The following is an 11,505-nucleotide window of genomic DNA, read 5'->3' as shown; positions in this document are numbered from 1 at the left end:
CCAAGGTCTCTGCCTTCATCATATCGACCTCCTTGCGGAGCTGCCCGATCACTTCTATCTTCTGTTGCAGCTGTGGAGATTGAAATGTTAGCCACCGTTCCTGAATCGTGCCCGTGAGCTTTTAAGATTTTCATTACCCGCTAGATCAGGTCAGACTAATCTTGGTGAGCTTTGGCTAACTCGGCTCGGAGGTCCTTGATTTCCTCTTTTCTTTGCCCAAAGAGGAGTTTAAGGGTGTTTCTCTCCTCCGTGAGCCTTCGTAGGTCGGCCTCATACTGACTTAACTCATCTTGAGACTGAGAACATGCTTCCTGATGAAGCGTTGAGGCCTACACAGAAAGAATAAAAGAAGTTAGAAAAGAAAAACAAAACACAAAGGTAATACAAACAAAGGGAGTTAAGGCTTACCTGATTCAGAGCTTGCTGCACTTCGTTGAAAAGGCTCAACGCCTCACCCGAGTCCTTCCTCTAGACCTCCAAGTCGCTCAGGCTGGTAGCATCTTCAACCCTAGTAAAATAATCACGGAAGGGATCTTCCCTTCCGTGGCCTTTTTCGACGGAAAGAGTCTTCAAGGCCCGAGCCTCTCAAATCATCTCCTTAGAAAACGCGGGGAGCCTCCAATTTCTATTGCCCCAATTGAATCACTTGGGGTATTCTCTCCATCTTGGAGGACTCGAGATCATCCCTGCATCTGTGCCCACCATTGGCTCATTATGGTGGGAGGTAGCCTCGATCCTTGACGGCTCGGGGACTTCGACCAATTCTCTTCCCGAGACTCCCTCATCGCGGGATGGAATCTCTGCAGCCTTCGCCGATTCAGTAGCCTTTGGGGGCTCGGGGCTCATTTTCACTCGGGCTACCAGCCCTGAGTCATTTTCTTCCTCTTCTTCATCTTTATCCCTAAGACGCTGAAAAGAGTCTTCGGTCAGGTAGGTGATATTCTTCCTCGGCTTACGATCCTTCATCTTCTTTGGTTCCGGATCCTCGGAGGTCGAGATTTTTTTCCTCTTTTTGTCCTTCGCCGATTTCGGTGTCAGGATCGAAGTCTCCTCCTCATCGGATAAGGGCCTCATAACAGCATCTTTGCCAAGGCCTGTATAAAAAGAAAATAAGTAAGAAACACTTTACAAAGTCAACAAAGACGAGGGAAAGAAGCTTACCATGTGTTTTGTCCTCCCATCATCCCTTTGATAAATCGCGCCACGAGTGCTCGACATATGTAGAGGTCGAAGCCAGGTCCCGTACCCAGCTCTTATGGTTAGCAATTGCACTGGACATCCAAGCAACCGCTACATCACAGAAAAGGATATCGGTGAGAAAGAAACGAAGGAGCAAAATAATAGGAGCTAACAATAGAATTGTACTTATGCTTCATATTCCATTTCTTGGGAAATTGCATCTTCTCGGTCGGGATAAGGTCAGAAGTCTTCGCTCGAATGAACTGGCTCATCCAACCTCGGTCTTTATCCTTATCTATGCTCAAGAATAGTACTTTGGTAGCTCAACGCTGAAGTTTTATTAACCTACCTCGATAGAGGCGGGGGCTATATAACTTGATGAGGTGGTCGAGTGTAAAATGCATCCCCTCGACTTTGCTCACAAAAAATCAGAGCAGAATAACGATTCGCCAAAAGGAAGGGTGAATTTTTCCTAGGGTTATTTGATATTGGCGGCAGAAGTCAACAACAACAGGGTCGAGGGGGGCCAACATGAAAGGGTAAGTGTACACACTTATAAACCCTTCCGCGTAGGTGGTGATATCTTCTTCGGGAGCCGGGATCACCACTTCTTTGTGTTTTCCAGTTGCAATATTTCCTTACCTACTCGAGGTATCCCTCAGTTATCGAGCATATATACCTCGATACTGGCTCGCATCGACCGGGAACCGACTAGGCTTTATCGGTCTTAAAATAAGAAGTGAGAACAAACACACCCGGGAACACACTCCTCAGGTCGTGGCTCCGCCGGTGTTTTGTCGCCGACAGGCCGCGATGAAGAGGCGTTCTCTTTTTGAGGAACAATTTTAGACGTTTTGGCCATCTAAGTTTCTATGAACAAAGATCAGAAGTATTTTGGTGTTTTGAGAAGAAATTTGCAGTGAAATTCACAGATTTGCAGATGAAGAACTCAGAAGATGCGAAAAAGAACTTAGAAGATTTGGAGAATGGAGATCTAAAAGTAAAAAATGGTAAAGAGAGGAGCTATTTATAGATTTAGCAATGACGGTTCAAAATCAGCAGTGGCCGACCATCATCTGACACACACTTAATGCCTTGGTAACTGAACCGATGGGACAGCTAACACGTACGTCATGGTCGGGCTTGATGCAAATGTTAGTGTATATCTAGTCATACCGTTAGAAAATCATGTCGTTTCTTGCACATCCTTCCCGAGAAACGAGAGGACTATCTGTATACGGTCAAAATCGGTTTCGACCTTTGTATGATTAGTCAAGATTAGAACATAATGGACCGAACGTCGTCTTCATAATATCGAGATAAGATCTGAAGCCAGGTTATCGAGCTCAAGTTTCAGGGACCGATCAAATACCGAGCTCGAAGTCATTATCGAGCTCGAGTCCAAATCGAACTATGACGTGAAGTGGTGTTATCAAGCTCAAGAGTCGGAGACTGACCAATACCGAGCCCGAGTCAATACCGATCTCGAGTCAATATCGAGCTCTAAATCTGGAGATTGACCAATACCAAGTCCGATCAAGATCGAGCTAAGAGACAAAAGCCGTTATAGCCGCACTAAGGGAGAGAATCTCGGCTGTAATTAAGGAAAAGCCAATTAACTAATCTATCATGAGATCCCCACTATATATTTTTTATATCTAAAGTAGGGTTTTCTCTACTATAAGAAGAATGACTATCATTTATGTAAAGGCACCGGACATTGAGGCATTCATACACTCTGATATTCATATATTATTATTCACATAGAGATACATGAGAGATTATCCTTTTGTGAGATTTGTACATTGATTCATCTTGCTTGTTCATAAATCGTTTCCTATTCAGTTTGGTTTGTATTTCATTCCTTTTTTACGATCAATATTCAATATATTTTTACTTATTTTTTCGATTTGTGCCAAGTTATACTACGTATCCTTAGAACTACGTTTAAATTCAATTCTATCCGTTTTTCGGGTAAACAAAGTAAAAGAGATCTTTACACAAATAATCGGTTAAATTCATTATTTACTTTTTTAGTCAATATACATAAATTATACAATAATTATACATGATTATGCATAGATTATAAAAATATTATACATTAGCCGACTATTTGTTCAAAATAAAAACAAACTTGGTCAAGAATCAAGAGTTTTCAAAAAATTAGTACACCAAATTAACCATGGGCCAAGATTATATTTATCTCGGAACAAAATAGACGAAATATAGGGTAAATTTCATAAATGGTCATATAACTATGATTTTTTATTTACTAAAGTCATATAACTATATTTTATCACACAAAAATCATAAAACTTCCACTAACTCACACAAAAATCATAATGACCAATAAACACAACTTTCCAATAGTGTTTTCTTATTCCACGTTTTTAAATTTTTATTTTGATTTTAATAAATACTAATTCAATTAAAATATGAATGACCCAACCCGACCTGATCCAAACTAATATCCGTATAAATAACTTAATAATACCAAAAGTGAATCATTCTCCGAAAATATACAATACTTGTATTTTTATTTTTATTTTCAAGATTTTCATTCAAATAGATAGCGTTATTGTTTCAAGAGCTCTCTGATTATCCATACATTTTATTTCTTTCTTTTTTTATTGTTAGAATCTCATGTAAAATACTCCAAAGAAAGAAATATAATATTATTTATAAAATAATTCAAATCATTTATATATATATATATATATATATATATATATATATATATATATATATATATATATAGAGAGAGAGAGAGAGAGAGAGAGAGAGAGAGAGAGAGAGAGAGAGAGAGAGAGGGGATGAATAACTTTTAGTATTATTTGAATTTATATATGTGAGTATTGGGTTGGGCATTCTTATTTTAATTGGGTTATTATTTATTAGCCTTAAAATAAAAAAATAATTTTCGGTCATAATGATTTTATTTATTTACTTAAGACTTTGGTGAAAAATGTCATATTTTTAAATTTATTAACCGAGGAATATACAGTCAAATAGGAGTAGTGCAGCGAGCAGGTAACACTTTATCACAAACGTATGGTGAATGCGTCTCTCCATCTTCTCCCCCATGTAAAGCTCTCACACTCTCTCTGTACGTTTGAATTTGGATTTCTGCCTTATTATTCCTCTTGGCTCTGCAAAAAATCTGACTGCAATTTGGGAGCAAATTCAGAAACGCCGTCTCCGTAATTTGAACAATAGCTAATGCTTTCTGTTTTTCTTTTTGTTTCATAATTTAGTTAATATCCCTACCGGTGTAATGGCATTATATCGGTTTCATTTGTTTTTGCTAGTGAAAATTTTGATATTTTTTTGTGGATTGGGTTCGGTTTTGCATTTTATCGAATACTTTGTCGACCTTATTTTACATTTATTTTATGTTCATATATGAGACGTGTTAGTGTCCACAAATTTGAGCAATGTGACCACATTGAAGGAGCTTAACCCTATTTATCAATGTACACAATATTCCTTGACCATTTGCTGAGAAAATTAGTCTTTAAACCCACCCTGGAAATAGATTGCTGAGGGACAGGCATGGCATTAGGTATTTGGAAGTGTAAATTTGAAATTCTTGGTGATTTGGTGTAAAACCTTAAATTACTTGTTGATATTTGCTGCGGCGGCCTCAATACAATTCTGGCTGTCCTCTCTCTTCTTTTGCGTGCGGCCCTTGATGTTTTGATCTTTTCTTTCTTTCTTGCTCTATCGCTTTCTTAGGGCCTCCCGGACCCACCATTGTCAATAGTGTTCTTTAGCGGGAGGTATGTCTCGGCTACTGCTTTTGTTTAGCTATCATTTGGACGAATAGGGTGACTTGACTAACTTGGTTCTTTCATTGAGCCATTTCAGCTAAAATCTTATTCGGTAAGCACCTCAATTATTCTATCTGGACTTTATACAGTTGAACTCATTTGTAAATTGTAAATGAATGACACCACGTTTTTTCTCGTGAATTAGGAGAATGAGGCACTTGGTAAATTACTTGAGCATAAGAAATTTTCCACTAATGGTGATATCTCCCAATGGCCCTTTCTAATACCAAGGCGTCAATTTTGCATTCATCAGTTTTTGCTTTTGTTTCATGTATCTGAAATTCTGAGCCGACCTGTATCGTTGTTTCTCTTTTCCCTATCTTTTTTTCCCATTATGATTCATATTCTGATCATTTGTGTTCTGCATGAGTGTTATTTTAATAAATGTTTAGTCCTCCATCAGTTTTAATAATTGCTTAACTGATTACTCAATTTATCATTTGGTACATGTTCTGCTTTTCCCCTCAGAAGTCAGAAGGTAAGACAATTCATTTGGAGCCTAACTTCCTATGTTTTAGTAGACACCACAAGACTCTTGTATAACATTATGTTCAAGAGGTGATATCTTACCTTGATAGTAATAATGTTGTTTAACAAGAAATGGACAGCGGATGTATTGTTCTTTTGGCTTCACACTAGGAGACTTAACCTTTGGTTGCTTTGTTACCTTGATAGTAATAATGTTGTTTAATAAGAAATGGACAGTGGATGTATTTTTCTTTTGGCTTCACACTAGGAGACTTAACCTTTCGTTGCATGTTGCCTAATTAATGCTATTTATCAAATGGAAGCAGCTCTGATTTATACATTTGTTTATTCCTCAGGAAATTATCTCCTTCTCACCTTCCTATCAATACTACGCATAGCACTTTTCTCTCCCCAACTTCGGTTTGCGTCGGTGAGTGTACACGAAGTAGACTGAGCATATCAAAGTCAATTTGTCATGCATCTGTGGTTCAGAACAACTCCCTATCATCTGTCTTTTCTGTTTCATCCAAAGGAGAAGACTTGTGTAAATTGTTCTATGCTAGAAATGGTCCGGCGGAGGTGTTGCAGTTAATGAGGTGTAATGCAAGAAAACAAAGGGCTGATATGTACAAGGAGCAAGTTTTGGCTGAAGACTTTCGAGAAAAGGATTATTCCAACACAGACAAGGGTTTTCACTGCGAGGATAGTAAGGAAAAGGAAGCAGAAAGAAGAAGAAAGATTGGATTAGCAAACAGAGGAAAAGTGCCATGGAACAAAGGCAGAAAACACAGTCCAGGTAGGTTTTATATGGAGGATGATATGTTAGTTTCTACTACATATATTTGTGTAGTTTAACTACTCTGCAGCACCTTGCAGAGACTCGTGAAAAGATCAGACAGAGAACCAAAGAAGCTCTGAGTGATCCCAAGGTGAAGTCATGTAAGAATCAATTGTATGATATGTCCTTCATTTACTTCTGAAATAGGTGTAAAACATGTAGTCTTTTTCGAATAAAGAAAAATATTTAGTTTATTTAATTCACATATATTCTACATCTCCAAATGTTTTTACTTTTGGTTCTGCTTTGGAGTTTATACATGCAAATGAAAGACCACAATATCATCCACTACTCCTTTACTTTTTTCCATTTTTTGTTGTTACCTCAAACCATTGGTTCTGCTGCATAGAGAATCACAATGGTAGCATGATAGTGTACTGACTATATGGTACATATGCATACATTTATACATACATGTATAGCGATATCATTTTCTTTTCCTGAAATACATTTTATCTATTTTCAGGTTAGACTAAAGATGTCTGAATGTCCACGCGCTCTTAGGTACTTCTCCATCTCATCTTTATTATAATTGGAAGCTGTACACACTTCTGTAGTTATACTTCATTGCATCTTGATATAAAACATTCAAGTCTGTTACCGATGCTCTGAAATGTTTATGATTTTTGGTAGGTGTAATGAAAGTAAAGGCTCAAAGTATGAGGTCACGTTTACTTTGCTAAGGAATAAATAACATTCACTGCTTTGTTTAAGCGTGCAAGAGTTAGGTTAGTTATAGCTTGAATTTCAGGATTTTGGACAATCTTGAGGAACTATAACAGCCTAGCAGGGGGCGACTAACTTAAGTCAATGAATATACGTGTTTGCATGTCTTTGTGTGGTATGTGTCAGCTTTCATAAGACTCTCTCTCTCTCTCTCTCTTTATAAGTTCAAGCTGAAGATACTACTGCATACCCTTGGCAAAGAAAGATAACATTGAAACCACTATATTGAGCAAATATATTTTGCTTAAAGTTCCAACTGATCGCTCCTTGTTCTTCTTGCTTCTGCATGTGCTTCCGACCAGCCACAGTTACTTTCATTGCTAATGATACAACTATTCAAACAATTTCAGCTGGGCTCTTGTGTCATTTCTGACCAGATATGATAGACACAGACTGCATGATAGGTTTTTTCCCCTTTTTCTTGATGAATAGACTGCGCGGTAGTTTTTCAGAGGCTCTCTATGCATCACATAGCTGCAGCATCTGCTGCAAGTCGTCATTGTAGCAGGGGCAAACGAAGAAAAGGTGATAAATAGTCTCTGTTTATAGGAATGGCAAATGGGGTAGGGCAGGGCTAGCCTTGACGCTCTAAGATTTTGACCTGCCCCATTTAGCATTTTTTGAAAATTTTTCCCCGCCCCGCCCCATTAAGCCCTGCCCCGCCCTGCCCCATTTGAATTTTTTTTCCTATCCCACTTTGCAGTGCTCTATCTTTTTCTTTTAACTTTTTATTTTATTCTAAATTAGTGTGCCCTTAGACAATTCAAATTTTGTAGTCCGGATTGGATGGCCTCCAGATTAATCAGCCTCTTAGTTTTACATTGCTAATGAAAGAAAGGAAAAAACTAAATTCCAAACCCATGTTATTAAGATTTCGATTATAACATAGTATATATTAACCATCATGTGAGACCACTTAATTGATCCACGGTAACACCCCTTGATCTAAAAGATGATGTCTACAATTGCCGGTACACTAGAGACTTCCTAGAAAAACACCATGATTCAGAAAAATTAGACTATCAAATAAAAACAGCACCCCCACATGACCCATCAACAATTCAATTTTTTTCTAAAAAATCAAGAAAAAATCAATACTTTCAATAACATGCATAGCAGGAAATAAAGATCAAGAAAATAAAAATCAAATCTTTAGATGCATGCAATGATAAAAATCCAATCTTTAGGCCAAATAATTCAATTTTTGATCAGTTTTCAATTGAATTTTCCAAAGAACACAAATCAAAAGGCAATTATTACTAATCAGAAAATGATTAAATCAAAACTTAGGTAATAAAGCAGAAAACCTGTACTGGGCTGTGATTGATCATCCTTTTTGTATTGATTATTGGCTGAATAGGTAATAGCCTATATATGCTATACTCAGGCATCTTGCGGTTAATGGCCCGATTTTAGCCGGCAAACCAAACCCAAACCTGCCCTGCCCCATTAAAGTTCTTCAAAATTTAAGTTTTACCGTACCCTGCCCCGCCCCATTTTAAAGTTCCCCTGCCCCGCCCCGTTTAGAGTTTGCCCTGCCCCGCCCTGCCCAAGCTCTGCCCCATTGCCATCCTTGCTATGTTATAATCACAAAAAGTACGATCAGCAGGCTTAGCTACTCCCACTTCATAATCCACCTACAGTGAAAACTGGAAATTCTTCTGTAGCACGCAAATCAAAGCGCACAAGCATGTATATTTCCACCAAGAAACGACAGAATGAGTAGGCTTGAAGCAAGATAAGAGAGCTTGACAGAGAATAGCAGGATATTAGACTTTTAAAACTCCCTTTAAGTCCATGAGGCAAAATTTCAGTAGACTTGCACCCTGTTTCAGATAACTGTGTATACAACTAGACATAATTGATCAGCTAGGAATACATGCTCCTGCTAAGCCGTATAAATTGCAAATAAAGTGAGCATTAGAATTTAGATGATGGCTATTTCATATTTTCACGTTCATACTATGCATAGGTTGCGTGGTGGCTTTGTAATCAGTTACCAAACAGTAGTCCGCTCCCTTTTTAAATTTCTTTTAGGCACTTTTACCAATAAAAAAATGTATTTTAGGCACTTTTGACTCCCTGTTTTGAAATTTTAGAAGTTCTTCAGTAGAGGGTCTCTTCCTGACCCATACTAGTGTGAGGTGTCATGATCTTCTTTGTGAAAGTTACTAGTATTGCCAGAAATCATTCTCTTTACTCTAATATTGAATGGTAGGAATTGTTTGACATCACTATAACTGCAGCACGAATAATAGTTCACCACAAAGGATAACTTGCAAATTTAACTTTTTTAACTTAAATCTGGAAGTCAATAATAACTCTCTTTTGCAGCAATCAGACCAAGATAAGAATACGCACATCTCTGAGAAAACTGTGGGGGGAACGCTTAAAATGGAAAAGGTCAAGAGAGAAATTCTTTCAGTCATGGGCTGAAAGCATTGCAAATGCTGCTAAGGCAGGTGGGAGTGACCAAGAAGAACTAGAATGGGACAGCTATGACAAGATTAAAAGAGAGATAGCTCTCGAACAGCTTCAGTCGGCTGCAGAAAAGGCTAAGGCAAAAGAAATGGCACGCATACGAGCTGAGAGAGCAGCACAGAGAAAGACAGAAAAGATGCAGAGACTAGCTCAAAGGAGAAAAGAACGAGAAGAAAAACAAAAAGTTGGAGGAAAAATAAACAGACCGAGGAGACGGTCAAAGCAAGAGAAAGAAGAGCTAGCTGTTGCTGAAGAATTGAAACTCAAGGCTAAATTAGTGAAGGTCAAAACTCAACAAAACCTTGCTTGAACACTTGAATATGGTTTACTCACGTAAATCAATTTTTGCCAACTTTCATTTTTAGAAGATAACATATTACAGATCATTTAACTGGGCCTAATTATGGAGATAACTACGGGCGGACCCAAGTGGTGTAGGAGTGCCATGGCTTCTCCCGAACTTTTGACAAATTCATATTTCAGAAAATTTTGAAATACCCTTCTATTTTGTTTGCTGGCTACTCCAAATTAATTGCTATTGCTTTGGCTATTCCAAGAAATTACCGTGTCTGCTAAAATAAAGTCACAGATTATATTCTCTCAAACATCAAAGTTTGAACTTTTTGCTGAACTTTTTATCATGCACAAGTTAGCACTGAAATGGAATATAATCTGAAACGAATTCCATTCCACATGTGAGTGCGGCTAAAAAGTTGCGATGTTGGTGCATTATTTGTGTTTCATAACTGATGTCATATCCTGTATGTTCACAGCTTCTTCTGCAGCTAAAAAGTTGGCATGTTGGTGCGTTGTTTGTGTTTAACTGACCATCTCCTGTATGTTCACAGATTCAGAAGAAGAAGTCCACACTCAGTCAGGTTTGCAGAGAACATCGGCGAGCTTGGGAAAGACTTGATGTAGGGTTCATAAAGAGAGCACAAATACAAAATACAGTTTCACTTGCAGATCAGATTCGTGTTGCCAAAAAGAGAACAGAGGTTGTGAATGGAAAAGCCTTTAGTATTGCATCCTCTGGATCCGTTGAAATATCAGCAGAGGCCTAATTCTGCAGTTTACCAGTGGATTCAGAATGAACCAAAAAACTACTTTCTCAAATCATTCACAAATATAGTGTTTTACTTCATTTTTTCAGGAAAACTATATCTTTTGTAGCTTGTGGACCTCCTTTTCTCTAAGCATAAAACTCAGGAGTGACTACTGATTGTAATAGGAACAACTGAATAGAAAACAACTTATGTTGCAGATATGCGATTTGTTCCGAGTTTTGTGACCCTTTGTCTATGTTTGGAAAGATTAGTTATACTTAATTTTCTCTCTCATCCTATCTTTACATCCCTTGGTTTTACATTACCGTTTCAATAATCAATATACGACCTTATGGCACTATCCCACATCGCTTGGAGAGAACTCTGACGTCAGAATCTGCGATTTCAGGTTTAGTGTCGGGGAAAAAGGGAAAAGAGAAAAACGTGAAGGCATCGAGCTGTCCATCTCTGACCTTCAAGTTGCATAAAAATTGGATTGGAACTCAGCTATACATCTCCTGATGGATTTGTTTGAGTTGAAATTAGTTTATTCCCTAGTGTTACAATTTCAGTAGTCTTCTGTCGTGCCTGCTCAAAGTTCAACTAAGAAATGATAGTGATCTGCCTGGCTATGTTAGTATCACTTCCTAAATAGAGAATATTATGCAAAGGACCATTGTTTATTGTGACAATTGAAAACCTCATATTTCCACGGCTGTGAATCTATATTTGGAGCTTTAAAAGGAAATTGGAACCTAATCTTATGCTCTATTAAGAAATAGCTTCTTAAACGAGTAACTATTGTCACCATTAGACTAGTATTAACCACTGTTCTTAATCTTGAATGGTAATGTAGCTTCTATTGAGCAGAAAATCGCTCATACCTAGAAGAGTTATTGTTATTAGATACTTTACATTGACAGAGCACATTCTATCT

At 37.8% G+C, this 11,505-nt stretch overlaps 1 protein-coding gene across 6 annotated transcripts; it reads left to right on the top strand.

Annotated features, from left to right (window-relative positions):
- Positions 1 to 4,116: 4,116 nt before the first annotated feature.
- Positions 4,117 to 10,867, top strand: LOC107787021 (uncharacterized). 6 transcript variants are annotated; one of them, XM_075242153.1, is made up of 7 exons: positions 4,117 to 4,263; positions 5,834 to 5,907; positions 6,010 to 6,273; positions 6,354 to 6,406; positions 6,782 to 6,819; positions 9,376 to 9,805; positions 10,371 to 10,867. In XM_075242153.1, the coding sequence occupies exons 1-7, from the start codon at positions 4,238 to 4,240 to the stop codon at positions 10,584 to 10,586; spliced, it is 1,101 nt and encodes a 366-aa protein (XP_075098254.1). In that variant the 5' UTR covers positions 4,117 to 4,237; the 3' UTR covers positions 10,587 to 10,867. The 6 variants fall into 6 exon arrangements, with proteins under 6 accessions (XP_075098254.1, XP_075098253.1, XP_075098255.1 ...); XM_075242157.1 differs by lacking the exon at positions 4,117 to 4,263 and adding an exon at positions 4,292 to 5,061; XM_075242152.1 differs by having other exon boundaries at positions 5,834 to 6,273.
- The last annotated feature ends 638 nt before the right edge of the window (positions 10,868 to 11,505 follow it).

This window comes from Nicotiana tabacum, chromosome 21 (genome assembly GCF_000715075.1).
Source record: "Nicotiana tabacum cultivar K326 chromosome 21, ASM71507v2, whole genome shotgun sequence".
Taxonomy (NCBI): domain Eukaryota; kingdom Viridiplantae; phylum Streptophyta; class Magnoliopsida; order Solanales; family Solanaceae; genus Nicotiana; species Nicotiana tabacum.
The sequence above is the reverse complement of the archived record's forward strand: the minus strand, read 5'-3'. Positions and strand labels throughout refer to the sequence as shown.